Below are 12,971 nucleotides of genomic sequence, written 5' to 3'. Positions count from 1 at the left end.
GAAAGCTAGGAAAGAACACACTGCTATAAACTACACCTGCCCGTCGGGGAATATTGTGATATTGTAGATTCCTGAGCAGCGCCCTGAACGCTTAGGTCTCGGGGATGTTGTGTTTCATGAAGAATAGCGGTGGGGGTGCAGTGTCGCGTTCACACTGGCGGGAGCAATAATGCAATGGTGTGCCCCCTTGCGGAGTATACATGGAAGTGCAGGGGTGGGCGGGAGTCCTGGCTGCTGGCTGGACGAGAGGAAGGTTCAGAGGGAGGGAGGCAGCCAGTCACCAGAGGCTGCAGGCGCCGCTTCACCCGCCTCACAGCCCCCCTAAGCGTACCGGATCCAAGGCCGGGCTTCTCCCCGGACACCCCCGCCCAGTCCCTGGGATAAACCCCGCCGTGGAGGCAGCAGCCCAATGCGCGCCCGGAGCTTTCTTCCCCACGGCCAGCCCGCCTACCTGCTCTAAATGCCGACACTACAGGGCACTCCGGCCGCCTCCAATGTGATGCGTGTGCGCCGCCGCCGAGGGAGAGCTGCCAGTCTACGATGGGGAATAAGCAAACGATATTTACTGATGAACAGCTAGACGCCTACCAGGTAAGGGCATCGCGGGGTGCTTGAAGAGCAAGGCAAACCTTCTCGAGTCGTTTGTTGCCTTAAAAAAATAGAATGGGACTTTACTCATTTTATTCACCCAGTCCCAGGAGCTAGTTATATAGAAGTCGGTGATCTGGGCTGATACAGTAACGTGGGTTAAAAAGTCACAGCTTCCATGCTTAGGGATAACCCATTCGGGTAACGTGCCCGCTGCTGAGAACGACTTGAGGTCCCGGGTTCAAATCACATTAAGATAGCTCAGTGGGTTGCCGTGACTGCTGCCGAGAGCTGTGTGCACCCTTTACGTCCCAGTACATAGATCTTCTGCTGGGAACTGTATATAGGAGAGTTTAGTGAGTCAATGATAGTGCTGAAAGGATCCGCGTGCCACCGGCAGTTCATAAGTCGGTAACGCTGTGCATTGTTCATACTCTTTAAATTTGCGTGTTTTAAAAAAAATAAGGAAGAAGTACATTTAAAAATCATTGCACACACAGTAAGAGAGTACATTTGATGTCGGATCCGTGTGTTTGGCCGTTTACATTTGTGAACATGTCATGCGGTTCTCCCTCGGGGACCTCCGTTTCCTAGTTGTAGGGTTCTGGGGTTTTTAGGGCCATTATTGAAACCAATTTAAATTATATTTCAGACATAAGCCGTGATCTAAACTCATTTTGCTTGTATCTTTTGCCCCACACACATCGCCAGTACAAGGACCAATTGAGCCTTTGTAGTGACGCGCACCTTCAGCTGCATCAATAAGGCGGTTACATAATCTGCTGGAGGCCAGGCCTCATTACCGCTATGCATTAGCAGCCTGCCGGGTCCGCGCGGTAGCCACGGCCACGATACGAGCTGTGCAGTGCAGTAGCGGCCATTACCGTGTCTGTTCCTGGACTGCCGCTTCTAAGGGCCTGCCACTGTCATTTCCCTTTACCCGTGCTTGGCTTTACACATTTCTTTACCGACCTTAGCAGTTTTATTGTGTATGTATATGTATATATATATATATATATATATATTTAGTTTGGCTTTTTCTAAAGTGCTTTACATAGATACATTTTAAAAACCACGTTCTCGCTCAAACAACACTTGGCACTCTGAAGGATGACAGTCTGCGTCTGCTTGTTTTCCACAGATCTCCGCAGCAGGCGCTTAACTAGCCGAGGTGTCTTACCCTGCAGGGGTAGAGGGGAGTATTGGGGGCCACCATTTGTCCCATGTCTGGTGTGAATAGCTCATCCAGATATGTTGTAATTTTCCTTTGCCTTTATAAATTCACAACTACAAATACCAGAATCCACAGGGAAAAATGTGTTGGTTGAAATTCTAACAACTGACTGGGGTCGTCTTAATTTCTCTGCTAGAACATTCTTTCTAAATTAATTATGTGAGTGTGTTCTCCAGCGTGTCTGCCTATCTAAGCATATTTTTTGTTGACTGCAGATTGATTGGCAATTCAGGGTGTCTATGCAGTGTCTGAATGTGAGGGCAACCATTTAGCTCCTGCTTGTGGCCTAGAAGAGTCTGGTTAGCGTGAAACCAACAGCTAGCTACACAGGGGTACGTTTTGCTCCCTAGGCCAACTGAAGCCGAACAAACATACCCTTGTCACTAACTGTGCATTGGGACAATCTGAGGCGCTGGCTTCCCCTACCTTGCCTCCCTACACTGGAACACCCTTCCTATGACGCATCGTGCCGAAGCCTCACTCCTTGCCTTCTGCAAAGCCATGAAAACCACTCTGTTCGCCTGATCTACACCACAGTCCCTATTGGACCTCGCGCCACCTCCCTATAAACCTGCAAATGTATCTGCAACTAGCTGACTGCATTAAGGTGTTACCAATGTAAAATATGTATATTGTACCTCCCTGTAACTAAGCTCCCTGCAAGTAACAGCGCCGCGATGCCCATGGGCTGTTTTGTGCGCTATACAAAGGTAAAAATAAAATAAATAAGGGCCGTAAATAATGGATAATGTTAAGTTTGCACATTATGTGGAAGTTGGATTTGTGGAACGCTCTGTACCAGCTCCTCGTTCCTGTTCACTGGTAAATGCAGAATACATAGGAGCTGTTTTTAACTCCTGCTTATCCAATCTTAGTTTCTGTTGCTGCTATATGCCATGTTATGGGCGTCCCAGAGTTTTCAGCTGGTCCCATGTCATCAGATACGCCACTTTCAACTCTTACCTTTGTTGCCAAATTCATTTGGCATGATTGGAGTGGACGTTTTTGCCTTTTCCCATTACAAATATTAGCCTACAAGTCCCAGCATGCACAAATAAAACCATGTTAAAAAACGTGGACTCAATAAATGGCATGGCATGTTGGCACCTGAGAGATCAGTTTGGCGATTACTGCTCTCCAGGACGTGCGTTTTCTGGAGTTCGCCAAAGGCGTTGCATTTTCAGTATTAAAATGCATGTTGCAGTGTTGTGCTTTTGCTGCCTCCCACTTTAGTGCCACTGTTTGATGGGTGCATTTTTAATTTTTTTGTGTGTAACTCCATTTGGGGGATTTCATCCCATGATCTGTTATGTTTCTTTAGGTTATTGTTTCCGCTACAATGAGTTCTGATGCTCTGTTCTGAGAAACTGGCAATTGTATACATTTTTGTCAGAAATGTTATGTTTGCAGGGAATGTTTTGAAACTCAAGTATTCATCTAGAAACATAGACATAATGTTTGGTTTTGCAGGCCAGTCTATTACTTCATAGTCTCTAGTAGTTCTCACCCTGGTGCGCCTTTCTCTTGCTCCCAGGGCCTGCTGCTGTCTGTGCATTGTGCAGTCAGCCCATAATCGCCACTCCAACGTTAACTGTGCTGATAACATCCTCGCACACGATAGCTTTCTCAGGCCGCACATTGTTAAGTCATATCGTGCAGTGACCAGACTACTCCATTCCTCAGTAAGCACACTTTGCCAGGTTTCGGCAACGCCTGAAAATGCCCCCCCCCCCCCGCTTGGCCAGCGGCCAAAATGCTTCACTTAAGCCCACCACTGGCATAGTATAACTAAGTGAAGACCGAACATAGCAGGAGAAGGGTTATTTCGTTAATGCAAAAATGACTTGCACAAGCTTCCTTGTGTTTGTATTTTGGGTCTCAGAAAAAGCCACTTGAGGTTCTTAATTTAGGAAATGTGAAATTGCATAGCATCGTGGTGTGGTGGGGGTGTTGCTTTAAGATTTTCGAAAAACCTTTAGTTGGTGAGTTCTCATGAGCAAGAGGAGGCTTTCTTCCAGCAGTTCCCTTGTTTTCTTTGTGGGCATGGGCACCTTCCAGTCATACGTGGACCCAGGCATCCACTCCATACCCCCCTCCCCCCATACCATGCTTAAAGTACTCCTTTACTAGGTAAGGACCTGGTAATAACAAAACCTGGAGAATTTAAATAACTGGCAAAATTCCTTGGAATGACCATCTGAACGTGCTTCTAGATGGCACCGAGCAACCAACAGTCTGGCACAGGCAGGAAGTTGAAGACACGCATGCCGTCGAATGCCAACATTGTTTCCAGTATTCAGGCACAATGCCAATTAATAGATTCAATAAATGTCTCCACATTAACTGACATTTTTACAAATGGGACTGATACTCTAGCCCCGCTTACCCTTTGGAAGTTGAGAGGTCGTCCATCTCAGCCTTGGTTTTCGAATGATCTTAAGGCCTTATGGGCAAAAAACTGCAGGCTGAGCAAAAGTGGAGGAGAACGTATTATGCTGGTGCTAAGTTAGCTTTTTCTTTAATAAGTAGTATATTCTTTTAATAAGTAGTATTTATCATTGGGCCATTCAGACGGCTAAAAGCACCTACTATGTGTGTAAAATTGAAAGTGCCCTCAACCAACCCCGTGAACTATTCTCGGTTGTAGGGACACCCTCTTCTCCTCTGGATACTGCCCTGCAGGCTGAGCACTCTCAGGCCTTCTGTGATGATCTGGCTGCTTTTTTTTATTGTAGCAATAAGTCCCGAGACGGTGGACCAATACCGCCCCAGGTAATCCCCCCCCCCCCCCCAGCGGCATTAGCGCGGGCGTAATTGGCCAACCGAAGAGGGGCTTATTGCCATTCGTACCGCAGCCCGTTAGACCAGGGTACTAATTGCATTTTTTTCTGTTCCGAAACATGGCAGCATTTCGGAACAGAAAAAAAGTCAAATAAAATGGCCACCGGGAAAGGGAAAACGTAGTCCGTTTTCCCTTTCCATGCGTCCATTGGGAGTGGACGTGCTGGGAACAGAAGTGTTCCAGCGCGTTCGCTGCCAAAAAAAGAAGGTGAGTGAGGTTGGGAGGGCGGAGAGGGGATAGTTTGCAGGTGGGGGGGTGATGGAGAAAAAAAAAATACCTGAGTCCCCGGCTGGGGACGAAGGCAGCCTCCAGCCATGGGGAGGCTCGGAGCTGAGATTGCCCTGTTTCAAGCATCCCCATTGACTAAGGGGCCACCACGCCCCCCGCCGGGAACAAACTAAGGCACATACATGCGTGAAAGGGATTCCCGGCCTGGTAATTCCCCGGCAAGGGCCAATCAGAATGCTTGTTACATTCCGGTTGACCCTCACCCGGTACTAATGATAGTTAATATCTGCTTTCGCAGCTCCTGAGCAGCAGCCTTTGCCTGGTGCCATGGATCATCATTTGTTGGCATTTCCCTCCTTTTCAGTCCTGGAAGTGGAGCTTGTGAAAAGCAAATTAAAAACTGCCTCTCCTTCGGATGCCATCCCTCTGAGATTCTTGAAAGACATCTCTCAACATATTTCCATATAGCTGACAGAAGCGGTTAACAATTCTTGACGATCTGGATCCATCTCACCAGAGCTTAAAGCCTTCGTTAGACCCTACTACATCCCTGGCAAACTTATTTCTTTACTTCTGTTCTGTATCAAATTCATGGAATCTCTTGTTTCCCCTCTGCTTACCTGCTTTTCTTGAGTCCTCTTGTTTTCTTAACCCATTTCAGTCTGGTTTTCACCTGGGTTGCGGGACAGAGCATCCTGGTTTCTGTGTATGATGACCTCTGTCGGCTAGCCGATGAGGGTGGAACGGGAGCCCTCATTTTTTACGACATATCGGCACGTTTGATACAGTGGACCATCAAGTGCTATTGGATCGTTTGGCAGTGGCCGGGCTTTCTGGTCAAGTTTTGGCTTGGTTTGCCTCTTTTTAGCCGACCATAGTCAAATATTGACACTCGCCCCCTTTTTGTCAGCCGCTGCGATGTTGCTATGTGGGGTCCCCCAGGGATCGGCCTTGTCCCCGGTCCTTTTTAAGATCTACATTCAGCCTCTTGTTTTGCTCATTCACTCCTTCGGCTACAGGTGTAACTCCTATACTGATGATACACAGATCATCGTCCGGCTGGATTCTACCCAGCCGGGCCTCGCATCCCAACTTAGGAGTTGCCTGGTGGCTGTGTGTGGGTGAATGGGAAGCAATTGGCTGAAACAAGACCGAGGACTTGGTGGTACACCCCCCACCCTGCGGTCCCCAGCGGGCTGCCTCTGGGCCTGTTTTGACTTGATCTCTGGCCTTTTTGCCCATCAAACTGGGGACGTGCCCCTCTCCGGTTTTGAAGGTAAAAAATCTGGAAGTCATTTTCTCTGCCTCACTGTCGATGAATGGCCAGGTTGGGCCATCTGTAAAGCAGGTTTCTTTGAGCTCTCTGTCCTTCGTAGGGTGTTGCTTCTCCCTGTCCGTCTAAGGCCTCTAGTCACGCCTCATTGGTATTGAGTCGACTAGATTACTGTAACTCCCGGCTATTGGCACAACCCTTGTACCTTCTTGACCTGTTACAACTCCTTCAAAAGTATGCTGCACGTATTTGCAATGGCACTCTTTATGGGGCTCACATCTCCCCCGTTCTTCGATCATTGCACTGGCTTCCAGTTCTTCAGCATATGCAATTTAAATCACTGGTGATAGTACATCAGGCCTTCTATGGGTCAGGTGCTGAGTATCTCCAGGAAAGGTTCTGTCCCTATGTACCCTCCCGCAAACTATGTTCCAAGGGCCACTCATTCTCAGTAGACACTGCTAAATTGTGTAACTCTTTGTTAGCTCCATTACGATCCACAGATGATCATCTTGCTTTTCGCCGGCTGTTAAAAATCTATCTGTTTTAACTTGCTTTTCTTTTCTCCAGTTGATCTTTCTCTCCTCCGGTCTATGTTTGCGCCAAGATGCTTCGGTGTGTGTGTGCTTTATAAAATAAATTAACATAACATAAAATGCCTTGTCTGGTGATTCCCCATTGCTTTATGGGGCGTAGTGGCTGCAACTTCAAGAAAAGCTGACTCTGGATGACGCTTCTCGGGGCATACGTGGGCCTTCTCGACCCACTTCCTCTGAAGATTTGATTTGGGGATCTTAACATGTTTTGCAGTGACAACAATATGGCAGGGGCACCACTGGGGCAATGCTTTTATTTCTCGCTTCCTGCTCTTTTGTCGGGGGCTCCCGACAATCTTAATATTTGACTTCATATGTTTTAAGTTCGGAGCAAAGGGATTTATTTATTTTGGGGGCGGGGGAGCAAAATAGTAATTCCCGATGGAGGTATATTCTTGGTGATTTAAACCCTGAAACTGTTTTTGTAATTCTTGCTTCTTTCCACCTAGTAATTCATGCACATGAAAAGATCAATGCTTACCTCATTAAAACGTTTCTGTTCAGGCAGTAATGATTGAACTCCTTCAATGCCCACTACTTTGCTGGTACCTCTCACCCGAACATATTAGTGGAGCTGTTGGTACTCCTTTTTTTTTTTTTTTCCTCCAAAGTTTTTACATCAGTTTAGGGAGCAGGCCCGGCTCCAGCAGGGGAGCAGGCCCCCCAAGGCCAGCGCCTGGACCCCCTAGAAAGCATGTCCAGACTGGCAACCAAAAGGGGCCTAGAAAATTTGATGAAAGAGGCGCCATATTTCGCAGCCGTGCCATAGCTTTGATACCAGAACACACGCAGAACGGTTCCTTATGGGGGTGTCAATGAGATCCTGAGCAGGAAAGAGTAAAAGTGGATGGGGGATCCCCCGAGTTCACCACACAGCATGAGCAAAGTCAATCCCTGTGCCTAGAGCAGGCGTCTGGGGGTTGTGGCTCCACAATGAAGAAATGGACACAGTCATGCAGTGAGGTCAGGAGGTGAGGGCTTGAGGAGGACCCCTGCACAGTTAGAATTTGCAATGTCGACACTAATGTCATGTTACAATCTGTCTATTTCTGGCCCACAGAACTCATTGGAAAGCTCTGCTCAAAATAAAGTAACAAAAATGAGCCGTTTCTCCTGGGTCGAGAATGAAAAGGCTTTCTGGTCAAGAGGAGAAACTCAAGAGTGTGAAGATTGCCACTGGCTTGAGTCGACAGTACAGGCGCTCGCATGCAAAAGACCTTTCTTTAGATGCAGTACCAGAAGAGGACCTTCAAGAGGAGGCAGATGAAAAGAGGAGCATGAAAAAAGCTCTGCTTCTCCAGATTTGCGTCTTGCACAGAGTTTTCATATTATTACCGAACCTCACATTGCTATGGATACAGCAGAGGATTGTGGGTGCTTCCAACTATAAAGTCGCTCAAATATTAGATACTACTTGCCTCAGTGATACTCGCATGCCATTTCACCTATTCCGCCCTTTGGGGTAAAGGAAGCAAGCTAAGATGCCATGGCATGCTTGGATCCTTCACATACAAGCAGCCCAGTATTAGCCTGAGCAGGCACTGGTGGTAAAATATAGCGCTATGCACTTAAAGGGAAGTAAACATGATGTATTTAGAATAATCATTATAGTGCTTTGAATAGCAGGGATACGCTGGAAGCGCTAGCTGTATGAAGTTAACCTGTATTTGCTTTTATTTGGAAAACAACCTCTAAAGTGAGGTGTGTGCTTTTAGGATACATTTCATTCATGAATGTATGCTTTTATGACGTGTAAAGTGAACCAGCAAAGAGAAAAAGGATTTTTGTTTTTATTCCTCTTAAAAGGGATTTCAACAGCAGCCCTCAAACGGGATGCTTTGTACATACACGATTTTAGCTGCACTTTGATAGCAAAGTGACGGCACTAATCACCAGAAGCACAGAGCTGGTGACTGACATTGCATTGGGATAGTGCTTTGGAGCTCTGCGCCCCGGAAGTGAAATGTTGGACATCGATAATGTGGCCTTAGACATCTGGCTATCTTTTAGCTACAGACTGATAACTAGACAGATAAGTCGCTGAGCAATCATGGACATTCGTTTACTTCAGCGTTAAGCTGCTGGCCAGCACTGAGGAGACTGTTGATACACATAACAACTAAGGGCAGGACCTTTAATGGTCTTTAGCTTCACCGGATCAAAAGTGACTGCACATCAAATGACATGTGAGTATATACATTAGAGAATTTCCATATAGAGGGTATATATATATATATCTATCTATCATACCAGCTTGAATGAAAGAGGGCTTGCTGATCAGGTGGAACAAAGCTGAGGATGCTGTCAGAAGATCCTGTCTCAGATTGGCAAGCCTAAGCCACAGGGAATGTCATGCTTGGTTTAGAAAGCAGGCATTGAATGAGTTCTATTGCTGGGGAGTAGCTAGACTTAAATGTGTGCTCTTGCTGTTTATTACATTTCTGAAATTGATTGCTCCATTTAACCTTGTTTTTTTCGCAATTTTGAGACGTATGATAATAATTGTAGTAATGTTTTTTTTTTATATAGTGCTCTATTTATTCCAAAGTAATTTACGCAGGACATATTTACATACATTCCCCAATCACAATTGGTACTCATTTATCGACCTCAGAAGGATGAAGGGCTGAGTTGGCCCCAGGCCCGGCTCCAGCAGGGGAAGTATGGGGGGGCAGGCTCCCCCCCCCCCCAGAGCCAGCCGCTGCCCCCCCTAGAAAGGAGGCCATGTCAGTGGTGTTATACACCACTGGTAACCCAGAGAGTTGGGCGGGGGGTGGTGTATGCCAATTTAAGCATTCAGCAGCAACCACAGAGACATCATTCGGACAGGCTGCACTGCAGGGGGCCTGGGCAGGAATTGTTTTCTTGCCCTAGACAATGATTTATGCCTCACAGCCATAAAAGCAGAAATGACCAGGGAGATGGAGGGCCATTCACACCTCCTAAGTGCCACACTTATTCAAGCAGGCTGCAACTATTTTCTCAAACCTAAAATCACAATTTTGATTTCTTTAATTCTAAGTATGTTTTATTTTTTGTGGGAATATAGTGGTTTTTCACATCATGCTTAATAAAATGGTTAACTATATCAAACAATAAATGACAGGTAAAGTTGCTTGAACACAGATTTCTGCAGAAGGTGCGTCAACTGACGGGGGGCCCTTACAAATTACATTCAAAGTATATATTCTGCTGCATTAACTACTTGAGTAGAAGTGAAATGATAAGGTTGGTCACAGCATAAATTTAATTCTGGAGGGGAGGGTGTAGTAAAATCAAAAAGTAATAGATACAAGGCTTTGAATTAAACATTACCACTACCGTTGCTCTGCGCAACATTCCATGCCATAATTAGTAAATTAATGTTGGTGCTGCCACCAAAAGGTGCAGTTCAGGCTCAATTGCTGGGCTGTGTTCCATCTGCACTGGAACACAATCAAACACATGCATTGTTGGGCCGTGCGTTCTAATAGAGACAGCTTTGAATACCTCTAGCAAAATTTTCAAGATACTTAAAGGGATTGAAAAACCTAAGACGCTCTCACCCCTCCATATACCCACCAGAGAAGACTGTGATAAGGTTCAAGAAGCTTTCGCGGCTAAGATTCAGAAAGCCAGAAACAATATTATCATGGCTAAAACAGGTGGAGACACTCCAGTTCTCCCAGTAGAATCCCCTGAATTGGAAGAAAGAGAGAGTTTCAGTTTCACACTTATCTCAGAGGAATACCTATGTCGGGTAATGACCAAAATGAAACCAACCTCATGTGCAGAAAATATTCTGCCCACAAAATTTATGGAGCACAAAGAACTTTTCTCTCCAGTCAGGACTCGGATGGTAAATGCATCCTGTGCCCAAGGAGATTAAGAAAGTAATGATTATACCGTTAGTTAAAAAAGCGGGACTGGATCCTAAAGATCCCAGCAACCTTCGTCCCATTACCAATTCAAATTTTATTCTGAAAATTCTTGATAAAATTGCGACAAACCAATTGCAAAAACATGTAGAAACTCTGAAGTTACTGCATGAACAAAAATCTGGTTTAGGGCCTCCCATAGCACCGAATCGGCCATGCTGGATCTCCAGACCCACATGCAAGATCTGGTAGACGAGGACAAAACTGGGATTCTCATGCTGCTGGACCTCAGCGCTGCATTTGATCTGGTGAACCACCAGCTTCTTCAAACCGCACTGGATAAAATAGAAGTATGCTTCCCCAAAAGCACTGGCCTGGCTGTCATCATTTTTGAAGTACCGGAGTGTCAGAGTACACTGCGGTGACACATTTTCTGAGGCCGCCCCTATTCTCTTCGGAGTCCCTCAGGGAGCAAGCGTGTCCCCCTTGTATTGTTCAATATTTACATGAGAAGCCTCTGTGAGCTCCTTCACGAATTACGCCGATGAACTCAAGGGCGACCATACCATTTGACAGCGCAAAAATAGCAGAGGTTTACCATATTATAGACATCTGGATGCAGCACCACTGGATGTGTTTTAATAATACAAAGACCGAATTGATAATTTTCGGAACACGACAGGCCAGATACAAGTTGGCAGTAGAATATAAGGCCTTCACTATCAAAGAGGCTATCATCCCGCTAATGCCTTATGTTGAAACACTCGGGATGATGGTCGAGGCATCAGTGGGCTCCGAAGCACAGGTTAATTACATGGATAAGAATAACCCCTATTATTTGCGCCTGCTGAGAGCTATAAGACCTTACATTAATGAAGCAAATGCATCAACCATTGCGAGAGCAACCATACTGTCATGCCTAGATTACGGCAATGCCCTGTTACTTGGAGCTACCAAGAGGGAGGTGAAAGTGTCAAGTAATTGTAAAGAACACGTATCAACAGGGAGAAGAGCGTTACACTGGCTCAGAGTGGAAGACAGAATTAACTTCAAGGCTATGACGATAATTCATACGTGGCTATATGGAGAGGCCCCAAGCTACTTCAAAAGACAATTCTCATTTTACACACCTCCGAGATATCTAAGATCAGCAGACAGGGGTCTGAACGTACCCAGTGCAAACCGAGCACAAGGTCGAGGGAGATCTTTTCCAATAAAGGCAGCACAATATTGGAACAAATTGCCAATGGCCCTACGACAAGAGGAGAACTATCGGAGTTTCAGGAAATCGCTGAAAACTTTTTTGTTTCAATAATACAGGGCATCCCTGCTATTATCTAGCTGAGTCCTACTGTTAACTGAGATACATTTGTGAATTTATTTATTTCTGCTTCCCCGTGCCCTGATGCCCGCAGGCTTTCAGCGCGTTAGAAGTATGTACATAACATAAAATAACAAGGCTGATATGCAAACAGTGGCATGGAAGTCTGGCCAGAGCAATTGTGGTGGTTACAATTGATTCAGAGACTTTTGCCTATTAGGTGCAACCAGAACGCATGCTGTGGAGCACAGATAGGATGGCAATAAAATGTGAGGAGAAACACACATTTTATGGGTGTGTCTGGTCATTTACCCACCTAATAACTAGCCATGGCTATGTCTATGCCTCACCACCAAAACCTAACCTTTCTAGAACTATTTGCGCTAGCTCTATCACAAAGTAACACCAAATGTGTTGCTGCATAGGGCCTGCCAGTGTTAGATCTAAGCATTCTTTTGAGTGTTTAATTACTTTATTGCCTCTGTAAATGATCTCGTGGTGTATTCAAATTCTCTTAATGTGTGTCTTCAGCCAGGTGATATTATAAGCAACATATTTGTCAATGACTCTGTAACTTGCACTAAAGTCCGGTCTAAAACAAGCAATGACAAAGCCAGCAGTTTTGGCCTGCGTATAGGTATTAGCAGACATTTGCCCGACAATGCCATTGTATGCCCAGTTACTGGGACCATTTTCCAGCTGTTCCCATTTTATGGCCAGCTGGTACCCTTATGGCAGTGCCTGGCAAATGTTTACCCATGCCTAATCAAAAGCCCAAGCTGTTGGCTTTGCCAATGCACGTTGGCTTTTGTTTGTCTCCCTTAGTGAATGTGTATATGCCCAGATGCGGCAGTATTGCTTGCTATGCCCAGGGAATCGAGCTGCACCTCACTGAGCTGGTCCAAAACGGCCCTACCTGAAAATAATAAGGCTAGGTTGGCAAGTATTGACCAGTTTCAGATCTTCTCATGCATACTTACCAGAGGGGCTCCAACCTAAATAGAATGCATCTTTGTTTGGAAGCCTTGTCTA

The 12,971-nt window shown here is 45.8% G+C and overlaps 1 protein-coding gene across 1 annotated transcript in view; it reads left to right on the top strand.

Moving 5' to 3' along the window:
* Window positions 1–228: 228 nt before the first annotated feature.
* The window catches only part of CIB2 (calcium and integrin binding family member 2), a 725,063-nt gene continuing 712,320 nt past the window's right edge, over window positions 229–12,971 (top strand). The window contains exon 1 of the mRNA XM_069624410.1: window positions 229–591. Coding sequence (XP_069480511.1) covers window positions 541–591 — 51 coding nt within the window. The 5' untranslated portion in view covers window positions 229–540. The remainder of the gene's footprint in view (window positions 592–12,971) is intronic.

The sequence above is a fragment of the Ambystoma mexicanum genome, chromosome 11 (assembly GCF_040938575.1).
Source record: "Ambystoma mexicanum isolate Mex_15411 chromosome 11, UKY_AmexF1_1, whole genome shotgun sequence".
Taxonomy (NCBI): domain Eukaryota; kingdom Metazoa; phylum Chordata; class Amphibia; order Caudata; family Ambystomatidae; genus Ambystoma; species Ambystoma mexicanum.
This window is presented reverse-complemented; position numbering and strand designations above follow the sequence as displayed.